Source organism: Stereum hirsutum, assembly GCF_000264905.1.
Source record: "Stereum hirsutum FP-91666 SS1 unplaced genomic scaffold STEHIscaffold_16, whole genome shotgun sequence".
In the NCBI taxonomy this organism is placed as follows: domain Eukaryota; kingdom Fungi; phylum Basidiomycota; class Agaricomycetes; order Russulales; family Stereaceae; genus Stereum; species Stereum hirsutum.
The window spans coordinates 479,127-500,977 of NW_006763146.1; the positions used below are offsets into that span (position 1 = coordinate 479,127).

The 21,851-nt window shown below is 52.0% G+C and overlaps 7 protein-coding genes across 7 annotated transcripts; 3 read left to right on the top strand and 4 right to left on the bottom strand.

The window, feature by feature from the left end:
• Positions 1–678: 678 nt before the first annotated feature.
• On the bottom strand, positions 679–1,501 carry STEHIDRAFT_149661 (uncharacterized protein). The gene is made up of 3 exons (XM_007308815.1): positions 1,233–1,501; positions 1,011–1,150; positions 679–947 (listed from the first exon to the last, which is right to left on the bottom strand). Exons 1-3 carry the CDS (start codon positions 1,370–1,372, stop codon positions 829–831), a joined length of 399 nt encoding a protein of 132 aa, XP_007308877.1. The 5' UTR covers positions 1,373–1,501; the 3' UTR covers positions 679–828.
• Positions 1,502–1,768: 267 nt separating this feature from the next.
• On the top strand, positions 1,769–4,338 carry STEHIDRAFT_171544 (MFS general substrate transporter). The gene is made up of 9 exons (XM_007308816.1): positions 1,769–2,466; positions 2,529–2,564; positions 2,628–2,673; positions 2,753–2,776; positions 2,841–3,219; positions 3,304–3,494; positions 3,578–3,823; positions 3,896–3,944; positions 4,022–4,338. Exons 1-9 carry the CDS (start codon positions 2,289–2,291, stop codon positions 4,316–4,318), a joined length of 1,446 nt encoding a protein of 481 aa, XP_007308878.1. The 5' UTR covers positions 1,769–2,288; the 3' UTR covers positions 4,319–4,338.
• A 1,105-nt stretch (positions 4,339–5,443) lies between these two features.
• On the bottom strand, positions 5,444–6,967 carry STEHIDRAFT_124774 (uncharacterized protein). The gene is made up of 7 exons (XM_007308817.1): positions 6,938–6,967; positions 6,832–6,881; positions 6,499–6,712; positions 6,365–6,439; positions 6,141–6,302; positions 5,705–5,933; positions 5,444–5,650 (listed from the first exon to the last, which is right to left on the bottom strand). The coding sequence occupies exons 6-7, from the start codon at positions 5,763–5,765 to the stop codon at positions 5,478–5,480; spliced, it is 234 nt and encodes a 77-aa protein (XP_007308879.1). The 5' UTR covers positions 5,766–5,933; positions 6,141–6,302; positions 6,365–6,439; positions 6,499–6,712; positions 6,832–6,881; positions 6,938–6,967; the 3' UTR covers positions 5,444–5,477.
• Positions 6,968–7,011: 44 nt separating this feature from the next.
• STEHIDRAFT_65938 (GroES-like protein) lies at positions 7,012–8,277 on the bottom strand (the record flags this gene model as incomplete). The annotated part of the gene is made up of 4 exons (XM_007308705.1): positions 7,012–7,550; positions 7,636–7,831; positions 7,886–7,964; positions 8,021–8,277. The coding sequence occupies 4 exons, from the start codon at positions 8,275–8,277 to the stop codon at positions 7,012–7,014; spliced, it is 1,071 nt and encodes a 356-aa protein (XP_007308767.1).
• A 709-nt stretch (positions 8,278–8,986) lies between these two features.
• On the top strand, positions 8,987–10,339 carry STEHIDRAFT_161264 (uncharacterized protein; the record flags this gene model as incomplete). The annotated part of the gene is made up of 4 exons (XM_007308818.1): positions 8,987–9,067; positions 9,135–9,244; positions 9,341–9,362; positions 10,091–10,339. The coding sequence occupies 4 exons, from the start codon at positions 8,987–8,989 to the stop codon at positions 10,337–10,339; spliced, it is 462 nt and encodes a 153-aa protein (XP_007308880.1).
• A 1,092-nt stretch (positions 10,340–11,431) lies between these two features.
• On the bottom strand, positions 11,432–15,637 carry STEHIDRAFT_124775 (HLH-domain-containing protein). The gene is made up of 4 exons (XM_007308819.1): positions 14,306–15,637; positions 14,104–14,240; positions 13,380–13,563; positions 11,432–13,291 (listed from the first exon to the last, which is right to left on the bottom strand). The coding sequence occupies exons 1-4, from the start codon at positions 15,535–15,537 to the stop codon at positions 12,727–12,729; spliced, it is 2,118 nt and encodes a 705-aa protein (XP_007308881.1). The 5' UTR covers positions 15,538–15,637; the 3' UTR covers positions 11,432–12,726.
• Positions 15,638–18,607: 2,970 nt separating this feature from the next.
• Positions 18,608–20,782, top strand: STEHIDRAFT_124778 (uncharacterized protein). Its single transcript, XM_007308820.1, has 4 exons — positions 18,608–18,926; positions 19,009–19,856; positions 19,924–20,053; positions 20,122–20,782. Exon 2 carries the CDS (start codon positions 19,137–19,139, stop codon positions 19,602–19,604), a length of 468 nt encoding a protein of 155 aa, XP_007308882.1. The 5' UTR covers positions 18,608–18,926; positions 19,009–19,136; the 3' UTR covers positions 19,605–19,856; positions 19,924–20,053; positions 20,122–20,782.
• The last annotated feature ends 1,069 nt before the right edge of the window (positions 20,783–21,851 follow it).

Genomic DNA, 21,851 nt, shown 5'->3' on the forward strand with positions numbered 1-21,851 from the left:
AGGTATTTGAGCGCGTCTCGAAGGCCGAGTCGAGGGGGGCGATGGTCGTCTTTGTGGGACTCGGGGGATGAGATTTGGGGATCTGTGGGCATTGGTACGTGTTGTTGAGGACGGTAATGGGGAAGAAGGGGAAGAGACGGGAGGGATGAGAAAAGAGTTGGGCGAACCTTGGGCAAGAGTGGCGGCGATGGAGGGCATTGGACGGACCATGTTGTGCTGTACGACCTGGTAAAGCGGTCTACAGAGTAGACAGGCCAGCTGGCGCGAACGCCACAGGAATAGCAGGCTGAACGTACTCGCTGGTCTTGGCGGTAGAGAGTAAGTCAGGAGCAGACCAAGGACTGGAGAAGGTAATGGAAGAGATGAAAGGGCTGAAGGGAGCGCGTCTTGCGGTGTGACGCGCTATTTTATTTCTCTCGCGTCCTGTAACATGAGGTCTTCTGACTCAACGACAGGGGGTTCAATTTCCGCGGATCCGGTCCCCGAACCAACCCCGAACATCAGCGCTGCAATTTACAAGTGTGGGGAAGAGACCAAAAGTGGTGATGGGCGTAGTGTCGATCCCGAAATCCACCAGACTCAAGAAAAAGTCCGACCATAGTCGAGAGCGTGTAATAGCGACCTTGCATATTTGGGGGGAGCTGGCGAGGGCTGAAGAGCAAGATTGGTATAGAGGCCTCGTGGCGAAGGATATGATAGTGTGATGCAGAATAAATATACAGGATAAAGAAAGCAATGCGAAAGTGTGCCAACAACGACAGCTATGGTACCCCCACCACAGTCAAAGATGATTAACGAAAAGCGGTACACGAACGGACCTGACATTATTCAATGTTCTGGCGTGCAGACGGTCACGCCAAGATATTTTCCCAGTTCGAAGGTAGCACTATCCCATGTCTCCTGTTCTTCGAGCTCGTACCATGCAAGCAGTGCGTTCAGCTGTGTTACTGCAAGTATTTGGGCGCAGACTGATTAGACTATGAGATTGGACAAGAGTGAACGTGACGCACGCGACCAACTCAACAGCTCGTCTCGAGTCTTTGGACGAAGCTCTGCTGGAGGAAGGCGACCATCCGTATGCGGAACAGGGGTGAGCTGATCGTGTCCCCGCTTCCTATAGTTCTGAGATCGGTATGGCATAAGGAACCGTCTACAATAGGTGAGAACAATCAACGTTTAGACTCATCAGTAATAGTATCAAGGTAAATATTCAGTAGTGGAAGGTCACTCACGAGGAATCAATCTCTGCTTTCAGCTCATCAAAAGCTGCTGCGAAAATGCCCACTATCCCGGTCTTGAACACCATCCCGCTCGACGTGTTCATGTTCACACTTTCCACTTCATCCTTCAAGTCATCTACCTCCTCCTTCATATCGTCTACCTCCTCCTTCAGCTGTCTGACTTCGCTGGTGAGACTGCTGAGTCTTCGAATCGTATCATGTTGGTTCTGCTCTATGTCGCGTTGCTTGTGTTCGATTCGACGGAGTTGGAGGAGTATTTCTGTTAGGGTGTCTTGTGGGACGGACACGGTCGCGGACGCGTCGTTTTGCGAAGAGTTCATGATACCAAAATACTATATTCAAAACCAAGCGATAGTGTGAAACAATAATGTGGTAGAGGATAGAAATGCCCCGAACAATTCCGTCGAGGTCTGATGCGGTCGTGAGAATATGTGGCACCTTCCAATCATCCGGATCACTTCGTCCCCCAACTTATCGCTTGACCACCACAAGCTCACTTGAGCGAAGTATCTTCTTGCCTCCCATTTCGATGTCTGGATCGAAGAAATTGTTCATCTTCCACTGAATATATTGCCAGGCTTCAAGCTTCAACACAGCCAACCGCCGGTGGCAACCCTCCGTATCTTCCCCATCAAAATCCCAGTTCAAAAACTTCTCGTGCATACCCCTCTCCGATGGGTACACTCGCAGTCGCTTCGAGCAAACCGAGTTTTTCCTCCTCTCGATGGTGTCGCTGAGGCTTTCTGCGTCCACGCTCTGCAATGCGTTTGCCATGGGTACAGATGGGTACAATAACGGAATTTCCTTACGCCACGGCGGTCCGCCGTTGCGCTTATTACATGTGTCCGAAGTCGCTCGCCCTCTGTCCTTCGATCTCGATTTCAAAGCTCAGCAGGGTTCGGGCTCGAATATCAATCCTCATGAAACGAAGCTCGCGCTGTTTGTCTGACACTCCCACCTCCTTCTACTGGGTGACATACGGTTGTACTCCGGCTCTTGTCAACGCTAGCGGTCTGAGCTACTTCGTCTCTTTGGCAAGCCTTGGTCATGTCTTTGACTCCGGGAAACGAGATCAAACCAGAGAAAAGTGATGCATTTGCATCAGTACAGGGGAAAGACTTCGGAGTCCTCCCCATCCCCCGGCGACTACGCCACAGTGCGGAGGATGGACGTCCGCCATTCAGTCTCTTGCTCAACGCGACCTTCGGGTTTGCGTGTTGCTGTAGTATGTGGCTCTCCTTTTTCCCGGTGCTGTTGCGGGGCTGATGACGGGCCCCCTTGGGACAGTTGTCGCAAATTTGTACTACTGCCAGCCGCTGTTAAGTAAGTTCCGAGCGCTCGCACCTGGAAAAGAAGATACATACTGACTACTTCTCCGATCCTTAGTCCAGATATCTGCGTCTTTCGGCGTGTCGTACAGCGAAGTTTCGAGGTCAGTAGTGCCACACCGCAGCTGACCCTACGCCACCTAGTCGAGGTCCTCGTTGCTAATGAAACACTGTCTTTAACAGGGTGCCAACGCTTCTTCAAGCCGGGTATGTACCTGCACAACCGCACGATAAAGGCATCCGATTCTAATTCTCATTCTCTCCATCTCAGCTACGCATCCGGCGTCCTCCTCATATCGCCACTTGGCGATCTCGTCCGTCGCCGCCCCCTGATCCTTCTCCTCATCTTCATCTGCTCAACCCTTTCCGTCTCTCTCGCCGTGACCAAATCCTTCCTTGCCTTTCAAATTCTATCATTTCTGGTAGGCTTCACCACCGTCACACCGCAAGTCCTCATCCCGCTCGCTGCGGACATCGCTCCTCCTAAAAGGCGCGCAAGTGCGATTTCAATCGTGCTCTGCGGGTCGTTCTTGGGGAATTTGTTGGGGAGGTTGATTGCGGGGATCGTGGCTGAATTTGCGAGCTGGAGGATTATCTATTATGTTGCTGCTGGGGAGCAGTATTTTGTTTTGTTCGTGCTTTACTGGATGGTTGGTCCCCTCTTTCACCATGGCTATCATACATGATGGGCCGACATTCATTTCAGAAGCGATATATACTGATATGCTGCACAGATACCTGACTATCCGGCCAAATCCAACGGACTGTCGTACTTCGGGATTTTGTGGTCCATGGCAAAACTCATCGTCACTGAGCCGATACTCGTCCAAGCGTGTCTCATTATCTTCGCCTCAAACGCTTGCTACGTCAGCTACTGGGTCACTCTGACCTTCATCCTCGGCAACTCGCCATACCACTACTCCACGTACGTCTACATACCCTCCCCCAACATATCCCTACCCTTCTGCCCATTCATCTTCATCCCTTTACTCATATCACACAACACAGGCTCGTAATAGGTCTCTTCTCCCTCATCGGTCTCCTCGGCGTCTCCCTCACCCCACTCATCGGCCACTTCATCGACCGTCTCCACGCCTGGCACGCCGTTCTTCTCTCCACGCTCGGTCTCACCGTGTTCTGGGCGATCGAGACGGGCGCAGCGGGGTTGAATGTGGCGGCGGTCGTGATTACGTGCCTAGGCTTAGATATTTTCGACTTGATGCAGCAGACTTCTTTGGCTGCGACTGCGTTGAGGTGCGTTCTTGCTTGTTGTTACCAGACACTCTGGGTCATGATCTGACTAGGCTGATCGTGTTTTGCGTATAGTATATCGGAGGGCTCAACGGCGAGGATGAACGCCCTATTAATTCTATCCGTGTGTATCATCTTCTATGACACCTTCTCATTTCCCCATTTATTTGTCTTTGACACGACTTGTTTCGTCATCGACAGAACTACATAGGCCAAGTAATGGGAACCTCCGTCAGCACGCGCGTCTACGTCGAACACGGATGGCAAGCCGCTTCTGCGGTTTCGCTCGGATGGATGGGATTCCAGGTGTTGGTGCTGTTGGCGAGGGGGCCGCATTGTGGGAGGTATGTCTGGATTGGGTATGAGGGTGGGATCGGGTGGAGGAAGCAGGGAGTAGAGTTGGAGGAGAAGGGGAGCGATGACGCTGATTGCGACGAGATTACGGAGACGAAGCAGAAAGAGACCAGGGAAAAAGAGCGAGGGTGTGAGACGGCCTAGGAGGGCGTTTGATGTCGTGCAATGCCGTCCACGCAATGAAGTGGACGTATGAGAATCGTGGTGTTTACTGCTTTTCAGTGTATACCAACTGATATATGTGCCGCACCCGAAGGCTGCAATGCGGATCGGTGATGATCGTCAGTAATCGAACTCTCGACAGATGACCTTTTGGACCGTAAAAGAAAGGGAGTTTTCAGAAACTTCTTCATGTCGAGAGACGAAATTCCAGTATGGCGGCGAGATATAGGTCGGATCCTGAGGTGTAGAGGACAAGGAGTCGGCTATGTAACTGCCATGCAGCTCGTGCGAAGCGCCTTACAAGCGCCCATGATTATTCTCATGGAAATAATAACAGAGAGGGCCACTATTGAGGAGAACACAGAGTGACTCTGAGAAGCTGGGAGTTTCGAAACTTATTTGGAGTATCGAATACGAACTCTGCTGAGGACTTGGAGAACAAGAATACTAGTAATCACTGCAAAATAAAACGCTCGATGAGATTCCGGGTAATGATGCCAAGAAGACAGTATAAATCCATGGAGCTCCGGATTAGTCCTCGTCGAAAGGACCGAGGAGTGGTTGAACATAGCGCAATACATAGTGTGAAGACTGCAGGTGTATCATCCTCATGACAGCCGTATGCAAAGAATGTGGCCACCCACAAGAGTGTGGCGCCCTGTGGCGCCCCCAGCGCCCAACGATGTTTGCGTGTGTTTGGTTTTGTTCCTTCACTGTGGCAACTCGAATTCGTGCCCTCATCTTGGCCCGGGCCCCATCCACCGTCCCGAACGAATACACTTGCCTTCATGGCACATCGATTCCTGCATACAAACTCTGGGTACTTCTATGGCGCGTACATACATACCTCAGGACCTCTGAACCGGGGTCAGTGTCGTTTGCACTCGATCATGTAAGTGTCACACCACCTCAGGCTGCTCGGCGAAGTGTTGTATATGTAGGGTCTTCCATTTGAACGTTCAATGGATGCTTGGTCAAGTGAACCCGTTCTTGACGCCACACATCTTACCCTAGACTCATCTCCATACATGCTTGGGTAACTTTGATTGACGGAACCGTTTAAATCAACCGCGTACGCGTCCTCATCGGGACGATCGTCGACTCCGATGACCTGCCACCTGTTCTTTCTTCCGAAGATAACTTACGGTGCTATGGCGCATTCCGTGAGGGGAAATGGTCTCAAGGGCTGCAACAAACTCGTACATGTTGTTCCTGCATTGTCTTCCGTCTCGTATTCACTCTCCTGGCGTTCCAATCTGTGGGCGACGGAAGACCGGCGGCGGGAGCTGTAATCATGCCCGCATCGTTTTCTCCGTGCGTATTCTCGTACTGCGTATTCTAACTACCATTGACAGTAGACCTTTCAAGTTTGGCTCAGAAGGCTGCGGCAACTATTACTTGTCGTGGAGTACATGATACCGACGCCCATCCCACCCTATCATGAGTCAAAAGTCTTTACGACCTCGCTGACATTTTCAGGCAAAGGCACAACCCGCAGCAACCGCAACATAGACCGTCACGCACACATCGGCAATTTTGACAGAGACCATCGCCTTGGAAGTCCGTGGGTATTAGCTCTCAGCATCAATCGTCGTCCGTAAGTACCGGCCTACAATCGAAGTTGCATCCTAGAGTATTAGCATCAGTTCGACCCGGGTTTCCCAGTTCCCAGGTAAGTTCACATTTACCGGGATCTTTGAGCATGAAGATTCCTCCATTTACTCGGACCATCCTCTCTACCTTCCTCTGCCACGCGATATGACAGGTTTCCCGTGGAAAAATTTCTGACTTCGAAGTGCACCAGCCGACTACGGTATACATAGGAAGCTTTGTTTCTCGACCTCCCCCTGGCCGTACGTTCTTCTGTACGAAAATTCATACAACTGGTGAAAGGACCCAGGTATGACGGGTTGAAAACTACCGTTTGAAGCCATGCGGTCTCGGTGAACAGACTCGTGCAACATCAGTATGGGTCATCTACACATTCCGATTTCATGCTCACGTTAGTTGATGGAACGCTCTCAATAGTTTCCCGCTTTGTCCGAACTCCAATCTGAGGCATCCCGGAACTTTCGGTTGACCGGATGGCTTCCCCCTCCGTATGTGCGTCCGTCTCCCCATATTTGTTCCTCTTGTCCTTATTTGATTTGAGAGAGGATCAGAGTAACGGTTCAGTCGTGCTGTTGGACATTTGTTCTACTCTAATATGTCACAATTTACGAGGCGCAGGCTTTGGCATAGATGCCGACTTCAGATTACCGCAGCCGCCGCCGTGTCCTGTGGTATATGCATGCTCCCTGACTGACAACAACACGAACAGCCTTGATCTCTCACGTTTGACTTATGAGCGACAAACCTCTTAGCCATAAAAACGAAGTCAGGTACAGACCCCGATACAATAGTCATATATGTCTTTCGAGCTGACCACTTGTGAAATCTAGTGGTGTACACACGTACGCTGGACAATCTATATGACGGGTAACCATTATTTGTAGCGCTGGCCACGCATCGTTGGAAGCGAGTACGATGATAGTTTTCGTGTAAGGTGAGTCCCTTAGCCATATACGAGGATGCCGAGAGATTTATATGTCGATTTTATAGGCAGAAATACATATATTGAAAGATGGATCGTTTGAGGAACGCTATTACTCATTCGTCATGTATGCACCACCATCTCATGGGGTATCTGCGATCCTTGCCACCAACTTCACCCCACTGACCTTCCCAGCTCCCATTCTCTCCAGCCCTCCCTGAATACCGCTCAGGCCACCCTCCAATAGGTCGACCTTATTCGGCTTTATGTCTCCGTCCTTCATCATCCTTTCCAACGATGCAAACAAACTCCTTGCGAGACGCGCATCTCCCATCTCCGGCTCGGCTGAACTCCCGAATACCCATACGGTGCGTTTTCCGTCTTTATCTTCTTCTCCCGGCTTTCCGATGCTGTCGGAGGGAGTGAGTGTCACGACCACTTTCCCACCTGGACTAAGAATAGACCAAGAGGCGATCTGCGAGTCTGGGATGGAGATGGAGTCGTAGATCATCTTAATGGGCTTTGTGGTGATGGAGGCCACTGCGTCTTTCAGGACGGAGTAGGGAGTCTTGTTATAGTCAATGACATGCGTCGCGCCAGCTGCTTTGCAGTATTCTTCGTTGTGGGACGACGCGGTGGTGATGATGGGATTGAATCCCGACATCTTCGCTAGCTGAATGGCTGTGGTCGATAGAAGTTCTCAGTTAGACCCTGACAGAAAACAGGACGATGGTGATTCTAAGAATAAGCTAATCACTATACGTACCAAATTGTCCCACGGAACTGGAACCACCTATTATCAGGACCGGTTCATCCTGATATTTTCCCCTGCCGTCCTCTTCCCAGGGTGCAAGGAGCCCCGCTCCGCCGCGAGATTTGAGCTCTGCGTAGTATCCCATGGCAGCAGTGACGAGGCCAAGAGGGATCGTAGAAGCTTCCTCGAATGTCAGGTTCGGGGGAATCTGTGAATGCTGAGGTCAACGGCGGAGACTTCTTGACAATGCGCTGCGACAGACTTTGGCTGTAATAATCGCATCAGTTAGCCCATACTCTTGGAATGCATCTCTATCTATCGTGAAATTGCTTTGATATATCCTTTACCCAAGCGGTCAGCCTCGAATTGCGGGGTGAAAGTGTTGAATTTGCCTTACACTCGCTCACCCTTCGCGAAACCCTGAACGTCAGCGCCGACTTCCTCCACGACACCCGCGGCGTCAGACCCACAAACTATTGGGTAACTCGGGACTAGGAAACCCATGGCTTGCATGTAACGGTCGACGGGATTGAGGGCGGCCGCGATGATTCTCACCAGGAGTTGACCTTGTCCTGGCTTGGGAATAGGACGCGTACCAAGGGTGAAGGGACTGCCCTTGGATTCCAAGAGAAGTGCTTTCTGCGAAGCTGACATGTCGATGTCTCTAGGAAACTGCTACTGAAGGAGGAGTTGATGGGTGCTGGTGGTCGTGGAACAGAGTGAGAGCATCTGTGGGATATATAGGCGGAGGCGGGATCCACGTCTGCTTCCGTGTCGACCTCTCTCAAAATAAGATGTAAGTGCTCGCACAGTTATTGAATGGGGGAAGTCTGAAAGTAAACGATGTCTTGTAAGTGTGGATAGTTGAGAGGTGGGATTGTGGCAAAATACAAGGTGGCGTGCTCGTCCAATGTGGGTCAACGTGGGTCAACATGACTGATCACGTTGCTCTCTAATCTCACATCGTGTTCGCATACTTATCATAGCATAAACTTGAAAAATATCCTCACGAGTACCAAGGCCAACAAAGCAGAACGACGATTACTGTTCTGCGCCGCCCGGGGCTAAGCTTTGAAGACTAGTGGAGACGGGCCTGGGCATCAATATTTTCATCAGATATACTTAGTAGCTCTGACAATCCAACGTCGTGTTGTGGCCAATGGTGGCTCACTGACGATTAGAGTATCAGTCCCATGGAACAATAACACCCGATCATTTGCTCAGTGGAGCTTGAAACAAGTAAGTGACACTGTGCCATTCAATGCAACTTTCGTCGATGTACTTACAGACTCTTACAGGCCATGTGCAACTTTTGCATCGCTTACAGATAAGGCTTATACAATGGCAGATGGCCCTCCCGCCCATGCCTACCCCCACCAGCCCGACTCACCACCCTATACGAAACCATGAAATACCAGACCCTTTGACGATTCTCATCCCATTCGTGAGCGTTGTATCTACACATTTACGATGGGAATACTGACGCGACTGGTTCTACTACATCTATGCAGGGCTTGGGCCAAAAAAACCGAGATGGCGCTTATGCAGCGAGGGTCCACAGCGGTTGCTCGTCTATCCCGCGTACCGGAGGCGACTGGCACCAGACCGGAAATGCTTCCTCGTAAGTAGATCATGACATCCACTCTCATTCGCTAGACCATAATTTTCTAATGGTCTTGGATGTATCTGATTGACCCACATGCTATGTTACTTGCAGGGGCCCCTCTCCCTTGACTGGCGTATGATATTTTCTTGCTGTGCCTCGATTACTTGTAGGCACGAGTGTGGACCCCTTCCCGAATTGCTTACTGACTCACCACTTCTGCGTATAGAGTTTGTACGGTATGTCTCAGGCCTTAGCATTACTCCTATCCCACCACAAGTTCGAACTCTCGCTTTTGACAAACTGCGTCAAGGATTTGCCGACACCCTCCAATCTATCACCAATAAGAGGCTCGAATCCCCTTTCTCGGCCAGTCGACATCCCGCACTGCACCAACCCTCCATACTACTTGCCGGGTATTCCATCGCAATGAAGCACGGTGCCGACCCGATTCCCGAGTCCTGACAGTGACACGGACAACCCGACGCTCCGAGCTTTGACGGTGCCTATGGCTATGCTCCATCCCACCGCCAAATACGAGCTTCGGTGTGGCAAGTCGACGCCACAGAGGTACGTAGCCATGACGCCACAACTACTTCGGACACTGATCATCCTGGATCGTCAATAAGCTCGAGCCTCCCGTGCTCCCACCGGGGCTTGTAGCAGTGCTTTTGTACGGCGTTAGCGCTGTCATGGTCCGAACTCATCTCTCTCTCTTCACCTCAAGGAGCGGATACTGACAAGTTACGGCCTTCCTGTCCGTGTAATATGTTGTGGTCCACAACATCGCAGCGAGAGACCTTTCTTCGGTATTGGCTTTCTTTTCTAGCGGACCCGAAATGACACTGACCTATCCCACGACAGTACACCACTTCGATCTCGATTGTCGTCAAAGCTCCAGAGACCGCAACCAAGACTTTATTCGCCCCATCGCCACCGAAAGTCTTGGACCTACCTACTCACGCCCATGCGCCCTCAGTCTCGAGTCCGACCGCGCATCACCTCGAGTTGATTGTGGCCCTCAAGCTTCGAGCTTCAAGGCCGACTCAGCCCTCAGCCCTCAACTTCCATTTCAGCGACCAGATTCAGGTTCCATCAGAAGAAGAGTCGTGAGGAAAGTTAAGCACAAAGACAGACGGACGGGGTATAAAACCGCGATGAAATTGATGCCGTCGTCGTCGTACGTCTCGTCGTAATGCACTCCTCGCCCGCCCTGTCAATATTTTCCATTGCCCCACCCATTCCTGTCATCGCAAGTGACTCTGACTATGACACGGAAAAGACTCTGAGCTCAGAACCTTCCTCAAACACCTCGTTCTCACGTCCGCGCCACACCAGTGATCTCACTCAGCCTTCACGATTCATCCCCAAACGCCGCGCACCCACGGTATATCGGTATACTGTATCGGTACCATCATCCAGCACGCTGCACCATCATGACTGCGTCATCGTTCTTGCTTCGCCCGTTCCATTTCTATGACACTGACTCGAATGAACTTTACGCCTCTGCGGCTCGATGGCCCGTACTCCGTACTGTATATACTCACCCTCCATCGAATCCCCACAGGCCACAGCCATGCATCGATGACGAGGATGATATACTGCACAGCAAGGCATGAGTAGTGACTCTTACTTCGCCGGCTGCAATATACATATCTGGATTCTGCACACTGGAGAAAATCAACTACGAAAAGACATTTCCCCTCGTTTTCTTCTCTGAAATTTGGCGCTGGACACGTACCCCTCATCCAAGGCTTCTTTCAGGTCGCATCGTTCCCCGTACGGAGAGAACCTGAAAGTACAGAGGAAGGTGATGCAGCCCAGTCAACAACACCATCTTTTTGCATTCCCTTATAAGTGCACAAAAGGAAAGATATAAAGACAAAACGACCGCTTTTTTAAATCCGTATCAAACCGTGTCCATTATTAATGAGTCGACCGTACCCTACGTAGAGTACAAGCTATATCACCCTGCCAATGAAGACTCCTGATTCCGACTCCTGTGTACACTTTGAACTTGAGCTGCCGACCATATACCGACTGTTATAGAACGACACGCTATACCAGGTCCACAAATCAAAGTTCAACCACAACCGACACCGACACCCATAACACCGGTATCTATACCACAACCTCCCCTAGTCCTACTACATTCCCTTACAGAAAAGAAAGAAAGAAAAGAACCACACCCAGAATAAAAATCCAAAATTCCTAATTCCTAAAGACACATCCAAAGTTCAAACTCATAGAGACATTACATTACACAACATTGACATTGACAGAGCAGAGAAAGGTTAGAGAAAGGGCAAGGCATAGCATGGGGGCATAACATCATATCATATCATATCATAGTATCGTATCATAGTATCGTATCATGTACATCTCGCGGTCGATACGGGTGTGATCGAGGCGAGTAAAATCGAGCGGAGGGGGTAGGTAGGTAGGTAAGTCGGTGAGTGGGTGAGTAAGTGAGTAGGTGAGTAGACCACGGAGTGGGTAAGTGAGTAGATAGGTAGGATCGCCGACAGTAACGGCGAAGCAGTCGAGCAGTCGTAGTCGGTGAGTAGTAGCAAGTATGAAGCAGGGAGCAAGGCAGCACGAATCGAAAACAACGGCCACAATCACCGGTCACCGGTCACTAATCAAAAAGAAAAGAAACAAAAGGGAGAAACAAAAAAATCGTAGTCAGCCTAACCGACCACACACCAACTAATAACACACAGACGAGCGACCAAATGCGAAATGTGCATGAGGAGTAGGGTCGATAGAGATGAAATGAACGAGAACGTGAATGGTATGATATACACAGACGGCCAAGCAAACCGTCATCGAGTCGTAACGAAATGAAATGAAACGAACAAACCAAAGTCGGATAAGGAGGAAGAGTCGAATGGAAATACTAATGCACATTTTGGGACATGGGACAACGATAACACGCGTCATCGGCATCGTCGTTGTCGGCGTCGGCGGCGGTGGCGTCATCATCGTCGTCGAAGGGAGGAGTAAATAGTGGTGAGATGAGCAGATGGGGACGAATGATACAGCGGTGTTCAGAGTGGATATGTGAAATAGAAAAGAGAAGAATGAACGAGCAAGAGAAAGAAAGAGCACGGCGACTGGATAGGAATAGGACACGGGCACGGTGACTGGATAGGAATAGGACATGGGCACGGTGACTGGATAGTAGATCGGACAATGAACAAAAGCACGTCAACTAGATCAAACAAGACAGAAGAAAAAGGTGAGAAGAAGACTGAGGACTAGAGACAGTAGACGGGACACGTTAGAAAGGAGACGAAGACAGGAACACATCCCGGCGGGGAAAGCACCATCCGGAACAATCAGTACAGGATTCTGTGGGCAACGGGCGACGGTAGACAGCGTTCGGGACCATGACCATGCAATATTCGTTTCTTTCGAGACGGGTATCGGACTATTAGCGGGGTGGGAGCGGGGCGGCCAAAGGTATGACCTTTTACTGAGTCATCGTCGTGCGCGACTCATGAAGTCTCCATCCCGCTCGGCTCCTCCTTCACCTGCACGCCCTGTCCCTGCCTCCTCAAACTCCTCGTCGCAGGTCTTCCCCTCTCCCCACTGCTCTCCTTCCCAATACCCTCACTGCCCGGCGAATCCGCCACATCCATCCCATTCTCTCCCTCCTCTCCCTCCTGACCATCACCATCCCCGTCAGCTCCAGTCCCCATCCCCATCTCACTCCCCTCCATCCCGTCCTCTCCCAGATCCATCTCATCTCCCTCCGCCACATCATGCAACCTCCCATTCCCATTCCCATTCCCATTGCCCATCTTCCCCGCCTTCCCGTTGCTATTGTTATACGACGCAGGAATAAGCCCCGACAAATCCGGGACTTCAGAATGCAGCATCAGTCCGCCCATATCGTCCGTCTCTCCCGTCTCCGATTTGTTTGCCCCGTTGGCATTGCCGTTGAGCATTCCAGAAGAGGTGATGAGGGAAGACGGAGAGAGGATTTTTCCGCCGGTTTGGAGTTGCGCTTCCAGTTCGCGGTTGCGGCTCGCTTGGGCGGAGACGAGCTGTTGGAGGTACCTATATGATGTCGATCGAGTCAGCTTTTGGTTCGTCTGGAAGTGGCGAGAGAACGAAGGGAAGGTGGGGATGAAGGAGCAGAACGCACCGGATATACTCCACACTCTTCCTCAAAATCATCCCCTTATTCGCCTTGACCACGCCATCCCCGCCCGCCTCGCCCTTCTCGTCCTCCTTCGGCGAGCCCGTCGAAGCCGGCTGGGCGAGTGGAGGCGCGAGGTTGCCGTAGAGGATGTCTTCGGTGGTTGGGGAGAGTGGTGGCTGGGATGCGGCTGCAAAGGGAAGAGGTGGTCAGTCTGATGTTCGTGGGAAGAAAGAAGGGGGGTGGGTGGAAGGGCGATGTATGCGTAGAGGACGATGCATGCGATAAAATATGAATATACGCGTTATGAGCCATATTTGCGTTCAGAAGCCAGCACACGATACATGCGTTACAAGTGTGCATATAACCATATATGTGTTCAAAATGCAGCGCACGATATATGCGTAGATGTCGTTGTATGCGGTTAAAGATAGATATACGCGTTGTAAATGTGCATACACGCCATATATACGCTCAGAAACCCGACATATGCGCCCAAACCACGCATATATACGCTCAAAATTGCGAATATGAGCTAGAAGACGGCCATATGCGTCACGGCCGTTCATACCGCATTTCCAAACACGGGTCGCGCCGAGCGTCCCTCACAGCAGCACATTTAAAACCAGGGACTCGTCCCTCACAGCGGCACAAGAAAGGACCTCGTCCCTCACAACACGTCGAAGGACTCAAGAGACTCGCAACACGTCGAAGGACTGAAGAGACTCACCACTAGGATCGAGCATACACTCCGGAATGAGCGTCGCAAGCTCGCTGATCTTCTCATTGATATTATCCCTCCGCCTCCTCTCGACCGCATTATGCGACTCGCGCCTCCTGCGCCTCTTCTCGTTCGCGAGCATCGCCCTGGACCTAAGGTCAGTCTATACATTTTCACCACTCACATTTCCCTTGCGAAAGAGAACACGCACTGTTTCGCCGCCGCGTCCATAACGCCGCCATTCTGCGCCGGACTCTGGTCCCGCATACCCCCCAGGCCGTTCACGTCCTTCGGACTGACGCCCAGCCCTCCCTGGGGCGTCCCAAAGGGCCCATAACCGCCCCCGCCGAGACTCTCGGGCGTAGGCAGGCTGAATTCTTGACCGTGTCCGCCACCGTGTCCGCCTGCGCTTCCGGGGGGCATGAACCACCCGCTCGTCGTACTGCTGCTGAGCGAGTGCAACGACATGGGCGAGACGGGCATCGTCGGCGTGCCCCGATGAGTCGAGCCCGAGTGCGACGGGATAAGGATCGCATGTGGATGCGGGGGTTGTTGTTGCTGTTGTTGTTGTCCCTGTGAGGAGAGATGGGAGGAGAGCGAGGAGTGCCGGGGGGGCGATGTGGAGGAGATGCTGCCCCGTTTGGCGCGTGTGTTTCGGGCCGGACCGCCGTGGGTGGAGGGGGGCTCACCGAGACTGGCGAGGGCGGATCCTGTGTGGTCTCGCGAACGAGAGCGCGAGCGGCCAGGGGCGGAGGCGGGGCTGGGGGAGTGGTGCGACCGGCTGAAGGAGTCGATCTGGTGCTGGTAGGACGAGGGCGGGGGCTCGTGGGGGTCGTAGCGGAGGGAGGATGACAATGCGGGGAGGGTGGAATTAAAGTGCGGGGGTGGGCCGGAGGTGTGGGGTGATGTGGGGTTGTTGCCCCCGTTGGAGGTGGGCGAGTACGGGTCGTGGAAGGAGGACGGGTGGGCGAGCGAGGGCAGGTCAGGGCGGTGGTGTGTCTGCGAGGGCAGCGAGAAGCCGTTGTTGTGGTGTCCGCCGGTGTTGTGGTGGTGTGAGCTCGGGGCGGAGATGTCGAAGATGTTGTGTCGGTAGCCTTGGCTGTCGTACGCCCCGCTGCCGTTGACGTGGTGCTCAGGCGCGTCCGGCGAGTGCGTTGACCGCTCGTGCGACTGGTGGTGGCCGTGGTTTGGCGCGGGCGAGTGTGCCATCAGGCTTGCGAGCTCGTCGCCAAAGTCCATGTTGGGGTCGTTCGCGGACTTGCGGAAAGGGTCGTTGATGAAGTGGGTGCCGATGCTGAACATGCTGTTGGGGTCGAACGCGTGGCCGTTGGGGGACGTCGCGGACGGTGGCGGGGAGGGGTTCGAGGGCGGGGGAGACGGCAAGTGGAAACCCTCCTGGCGGACCTGGGGCTTGTAGGTGTTGTTGGAGGGAAAGAAAGACATGATGGGGGGACGACTGGGGCGGCCGAGAGTGCGTCTTTGTGGGGCGATCAACAAATGAAAACAAGATGCGTGAGTACGTAGGAAGTCGTAGGCGTCCAATGGCGGCGGTCGTAGCGCGGTACGTCGAGCAGAAGGACTATGTATCGCTCCCCTCCTTTCGGGGTCTCCGGTCCCTCGCCCCCAAGTCCGTCCCTCGCCCCGCCACAACGGCTCGGCCCCCCCGCAATCCATCCTCCAAGGCACACTCCCAAGTCTTCCTTTTCCCCACACCGCTTCCCCCTTTCCCCCTTCCTCGCCCCTCCTCTCCCTGCCCTCCCTCTGTCCCCAGCCACACGCGGTCCCCCACAGACAGACGCTGAACAAAGCGACCGGCCCTGGTGTCAACGTTCTCCCCGCCAGACAGCCCCGTAAGTGTATGTCCGAAAGCCCGCAGGGCCCGGCTCGGCTCTTTCAATGATCTCGTTTACCACCACATCCCATTCCAGGCCTCCTCGCCAATAGTGAAACACCATGACAAATCGACGGAACTTCCGTTCACGCGAAAAACAAACTCAAAAAACACAGACAAGAGATCGTAAAGCGTCATAGAGCGCTGTCAAACCCTCGCGAGTGAACGCTCGAACCTGCGCGGGCGGCAAGTTTCCCCCGTCGACGCCAGACGCAGACCTACCCCAGACCATAAATGGTAATACGTCCGAGTGCGGAGCCCCAGATTCAAAGCACGATGGTTCATAAATAAGTTCTACAGTACCTAGTATTTCCCCGCACCCCGCACCCCACAACTGCTCGGTAACTTATTATTGTACTCCCCGTCGGGTTCGGATGGTGACGAGACGGATATGGATATGGATAACCTCTGGATTACTGAGTGGACGATAAAAAAATGAGAGAGCAGTGTGATTCAGAGTTACACATTGACAATCGCCGACATTTATTCTCTCTCTCCTCCCCCTAGATCTCTTGCACTCTCCTCGCCTCTCCTCTCCGAACTAACCATCTCCTCTCCGAACTCACCACATCCCCCGCTCATACCCAATAACACCACGCGCTCGCAGCTCGTATCACATCCCTCCCTACATAACTTACCTACGTACCTATCATACCTCCCTCAAATCGGATTCATCCCTCGTATTATGGTCTCCCGCCGGCGTCGCGCGGGCCCGAAGCATCTTTCTGCCTCCTTCCTGCCTCCCTATGTAAAGGTTCCCCCTGTCGACGCTTCCACTTCCTTCCATGTGTAAGCACTTACTTACTTATCCTCGATCCTCGCTCGTCACCATCCCCATCCAAGAAGGAGGAGAAAGAGAAAGAGAAGGAGGAGAAGGAGGAGAAGAACTGCGCAACGCACCAATCGGCATCTTTCGATCTGGTTCTGATCAGCATCGGCCAATTGCAGTCGTGCGTGCTTCAATGCTTGGTTTAAGTACTTACAGCCGTTTGCATATGAGATCGGAGTGATGCGCGGTGAAAAAAATGGGCGCGCCTCAACCAAACAAAGCCATAAATGGGACTTCTTCTCGGCACACTTCGGCAGTGGCACCGAGGGCGTTTGGCTCCTTGGGTATCTTCCGACAGCCTCTAGGCACAATTCTCTGTGTATTCTATCTTATTATAAGAAAAGTATATGTATCATGTCGATCAACCGAGCATGCAAAACTAAGAGACACGGAGCAGCTACCCCAGGATATCAGAATGTCAATGAAACGATGGACGGTCAACTCGACAAATGTGCGGACTTCGACTCCACAACAAAGCACCGAACTCATTGAAAGAGCCGAGCCGTGATGCTCAAGAGGGGGTGCAACTGTAGACAAATCAACTACATATAGGGATGATGTTGGGAATGTAATGAATGAAGGGAATTCGACAGAAGTACATTCAAGCGAGGACAGTTTGGGAACAGTAGGATTCGTCGTACAGGGATGTGTCCAGATGTTGTATGCGTGATTTGAATCTTCGTCGGGGAAACAATTACGAAGTTGATACCAAGAGTGAGAGGAAATCAACCGCGACGGCGGCTGCAGGAGCATGAGTGCTCGCTGCGAACATACACTCGGATAGGCAAGAAACCAAAGCATATAGGATGGAAACACGACTCACATATGTTTCTATATCAGCCATCTGACAAAGTTCTGACCATCTGAACTCCTGCGATTCCTTCCATCCGTCATCACAAAATCCCGTACCTACACCAGTGCCTACGAGTGTTCGAAAACCATGGAAGTTGCGAAAGGATTTGAAGATGTATGGAGTTGGCGACGGACAATGAGGGCCCAGGCAGCCTGAGTAGTCCAGTCTTGGTCCATTCAGCGTATGTTGGATAAGCCTGTTGAGCAATGAGCGCAAGCAATGGCAGAACGAAACAGAGCTTGCAGAGCTGAACGCTGAACTTATCAGACTCATTCGCCACACAAGCCTGCCGAAGTCGCGCCGAAGTGAACTGCCGTTTATGGCGTTGTTTGGCTGAGGCACGCCATTTTTTTCTCCGCGCGTCACTCCGATCTCATATGCAAACGGCTGTATTCGTGCCTCTCGGATTTAAATTGAGGATGACGATGATACAAGCAAGTGCTGATTATACTTATGATTATGATTATGATACGTGACCGTATGTTTGCTTGGTTGATTGCTTGTGGTATGTTACCCTGTACGACCGTCTACTGATACTCGTCATGCAATGGATGTAAGTACTTATGGTATATTACGCCTACGTATAGGAGTCGACCGTCGACGTCGCAGTCCAATATTCATCATTCGTTATTCGTTATTACTTATTCGTTATTGGAGGGAAGACTGTCACTGTCACCCTCATACAGCCTTCAGGCTTCAGGTCGCCGATTATTAGTAAGTAGCCGGCCCCTCGTCATCCTCATCCTCACCCTCACCTATCACCCTCTATCACCCTTCTCCATTCCATCCCATCATCCTCCTCGCCTCTGAATCCGAGTCCCAACGACACTTCAAGTTCAAACCAACACGGTACACCCAGCCCAAAATTCCCACCCACACACACACACACACACACACACACACACAGCGTCGGCTTTCAAACCCCCACAGCCTCCCATCCTCTTGCAGCCTCTTGCTCCACATATCAAATATCAAATATCAGACCGAGTACGTATACATAAGGTTACAATTGCGATTCAAATGTGGGGCGCAGATTTCAGATTTCAAAGACGATCCAGATTTGTTGATTCTTGAGAGCCGACGTTTGATGTCAGCTCGAGCAGGGTTGCCAAGCCTGAGACGGACGGGTCTCCTACTAATTGCTATGCTATTACGATTTGGTTTCGACGCTGGGGATCCGGAGGTAGGGGGAATAAATAGGTAGATTCCACCTCTCTGCTGATGAACAGTTCACCTCTTCCGTAGGATGTGACGCGAAGGTACGTTCTTCAGAATCAAAGGAGTTTGCCAGTGGTAACCTAGCGCGACGGTCGACCTAACACTTTCGTCCAACATTAATAGTAAGCATTCCCAATTGCAAGCACGCCGCACGACACCTCCCAAAAGAAATCGCCGCGACGCGACGGACATGTGCATGTGATGGATAGGGGAGGATAGGGGCTGAGGGCTCCACCGACAGCGACATCGACATGTTCGAGGTTGATTCTCGACTTAGAGTGCCGGCGGGCCAACTTAAAGTTGGACCTACTAGCACCTCTCTGAATCCTCTCCCTCTCGACCTAATCTTCCATCCGCAAACGCACAGTAATCCTAGCATTGACGACCTCCTTTCTTTCAGAACAGCACCAACACCAACACCGACGAGCCTACACCGACAAGCCAATACTTTAACCCACCTACCCACGGCTCCTCGGCCTCCAATTACGAGCGGAAATACACTCATCACCCTTCTGTCAAAGCCGCCAAGACACCGTCGATCAATTGCTTCCTTCCCTCCTCCTTCATGTTCCGCACTACGTGGCAGAAAGTACTGCGCCGCCGTCCGTGTCTCGGAGGCGCGTCTTGACTTGTCTCTCCGTGCTTCCCCTGTCTCTGTTCTGTCTCTGTTTCTTTTCTGGAGGGAGGGAGGTTTGATTCCGTCGACGATCGACAGTTAGATCCGGAAGGAGAGATAGAGGTTATTCGGAGCTGATGGGGCCGTGAGGGGCGAGGAGCGATGAGTGGAGAGTGGAGAGTACTTGGATGCGACTCCTTTGCTCATGATCAGAGGCTGCATAGTTCACCGAGTTGAGCAGGACAAGCAGTCCGTTCTGTGGAGAATTGGTAGGAAGACATCCGTAAGCGGCCCTTATAGACTTATCAATCACGCATACATCGAGGGTATTGACTACTACGTATCCGTAACCGCTGTGAGCCATTGACAGCCATCCGTTCGTTATGTTAGCATTCACGCTGATTGTATGTTATATTCGCCAGACTCCCGAGCCGCATTTCGAAGCCTTGAGCCTCATTTCACTACCATTCTCATGGACTGGCCTGAGCGCATATATCGAGGTTTGAGATCAATAAACTACACGCAGTCACGCCTCACTCGGCGCTCCTTTATGTAGGTCAAAGAAAATGTGGCCACGGACCCACACTCGACCACGCATAAATTACTCACATTCACCTCAGGCTCGATCTGACGGTCATGAGACTATCGATCTTGGTGCTCACTCAAAGGTCAGCCGCCGGCCGGTTTAGACTTCAGGGACATTTGCGGTAAGTACTACGCGCGGGACTCTGTGGACGTTGACTTTGTTTTGTGTATTACTTGACCGACTCGGATGGAGTCGACATACGGTTGGACAGTAAGTACGTTCGGGGACCTAATAGTAACGTTCCCGTCCTCAAAATGTTTATCCCTCCATGCCTGCCGCGGGTCTTTCTTGAAAATAGCAACATCCGCCACTCAACCCACAGCGGCCCCGAGCCTCTTTATTTTCTTCAGCCTCGCAGTATAGAATTCACCGCATGTAAGTTCATTTAGGGAGCCATCATTGAGCATCACCATCCTGTTGAAACGTTGCCGCCTTCAGTATGCTTTTTGGGATAGGAGAGCGGCGCCGCTGAGTTACTTACTTACTTCCCGTTCTGAGTTATTCCCGTTCGGGTTCCGTGGTTCATTCATCTTCGAATTATCCCGCGCCGCAATGATCTTCGCCACGGTGATCACGAGTATCTGGACGTCCAAAGGTCTCCAGGTCTCTCCTCGATTTATAGAGTGATGACTCGGAGTGGTGTTGGTGTTGAGAGAAGGGGTAGGTGAAGTGCCGTCGATGTCCAGTCCCCGATCGTAGGTTTTTGTCTGCGTATCTTCACACGTCTTGTTTTAACGTCTAAACCGATCTGGCAGTAAGTAACACCTTCAAACGCCTCCCGCTTACAAGACCAGCGTCTGGATTTCTACTTCCTCTACCCCATCCAGCCACTTTCTTTTCCCCAGTCTTTCTACGCAGCTTCGAGGCCCGATACTAGCCCGCCCTTGTACGTACGTTCTTGCGTCGCATGCGTGTACGCGTGGGAGCCACTGGCGCTGAACTAGAAGGAATGTTTCAATGGCGCCGGCATGGCTTAGAGTATACACGACGCGTCCACGGTGGAGAGGAGATGTGGGACTTCGGCCTTCTTTCGATGCTGTATGTAGATCGGATGTCCAGAAGGCAAACGTCGCCACATTATTTCTCTGTGCACTATATACAGATGCAAGAACTCACATTCCTTCCCTGGGTTTTCTTCATCTTCATCTTCAGACTCCAGCGAACAGCAACCAATCCCCTCCCCCCCAAGACTGCATCACTTTCCCGAGTTCATCTCCATAGATCTCCATGCGATGGAAAGCCCAAACGAAAGGTCCATGGCCAGCCATTGGCGGGACACTCCATCATACGTAAACGGCATTCCCGGCGAGCAACGTACATGCATAGTCTTTTCCTGTCTCTCTCCTCTCCACGGAATATCAGCGCAATGAAAATCGCCACCCAAAGGCCCTCAGAGTCTCGACGGTGAGGTGAACTGACGTACGGGCAACACCAATTCTGGAATATTCATGGCCTTGTTCAAGTCGTGAGCGTAGGAAAATTCATGCGCTGAACCGTTTACGCTTTGACATTCGCGATGTCCGAGTCGAACGGCGCTTCGAACGCCTTCCTACCTTCGCCCCACCCGAGCGTGCATAAGTTACCCAGGCTGAGTACCCACACACGCCACACAACCCCTGTCCACAAATCGCAACCGCAAACGTGAAAGAGATTGTATCACAGGACGAGAATAGGCCGGCTACTCAATCCGATCCGAGGGATAACCGTAATTGAGATTTGTCTGGGAGTCTGGGGACGCTCTAAGTCCGCAATACGCACTGGCCA

Bases quoted from the DNA above. Each gene is read 5' to 3' on its own strand.
- STEHIDRAFT_149661 (XM_007308815.1), bottom strand. From the start codon at position 1,372: ATGAAGGAGGAGGTAGATGACTTGAAGGATGAAGTGGAAAGTGTGAAC. The intron at 1,151-1,232 runs GTGAGTGACCTT...CACCTATTGTAG, and splicing joins AAAGCAGAGATTGATTCCTC to ACGGTTCCTTATGCCATACC. The intron at 948-1,010 runs GTGCGTCACGTT...AAATACTTGCAG, and splicing joins CGAGCTGTTGAGTTGGTCGC to TAACACAGCTGAACGCACTG.
- STEHIDRAFT_171544 (XM_007308816.1), top strand. From the start codon at position 2,289: ATGTCTTTGACTCCGGGAAACGAGATCAAACCAGAGAAAAGTGATGCA. The intron at 2,565-2,627 runs GTAAGTTCCGAG...TCCGATCCTTAG, and splicing joins CTACTGCCAGCCGCTGTTAA to TCCAGATATCTGCGTCTTTC. The intron at 3,220-3,303 runs GTTGGTCCCCTC...TATGCTGCACAG, and splicing joins TGTTCGTGCTTTACTGGATG to ATACCTGACTATCCGGCCAA.
- STEHIDRAFT_124774 (XM_007308817.1), bottom strand. From the start codon at position 5,765: ATGGGCGTCGGTATCATGTACTCCACGACAAGTAATAGTTGCCGCAGC. The intron at 5,651-5,704 runs CTTGAAAGGTCT...GAGAATACGCAC, and splicing joins CCGCAGCCTTCTGAGCCAAA to GGAGAAAACGATGCGGGCAT.
- STEHIDRAFT_124775 (XM_007308819.1), bottom strand. From the start codon at position 15,537: ATGTCTTTCTTTCCCTCCAACAACACCTACAAGCCCCAGGTCCGCCAG. The intron at 14,241-14,305 runs GTGCGTGTTCTC...CCTTAGGTCCAG, and splicing joins ATGGACGCGGCGGCGAAACA to GGCGATGCTCGCGAACGAGA. The intron at 13,564-14,103 runs GTGAGTCTCTTC...TTCCCTTTGCAG, and splicing joins GTGTATGCTCGATCCTAGTG to CCGCATCCCAGCCACCACTC.
- STEHIDRAFT_124778 (XM_007308820.1), top strand. From the start codon at position 19,137: ATGTTCGAGGTTGATTCTCGACTTAGAGTGCCGGCGGGCCAACTTAAA.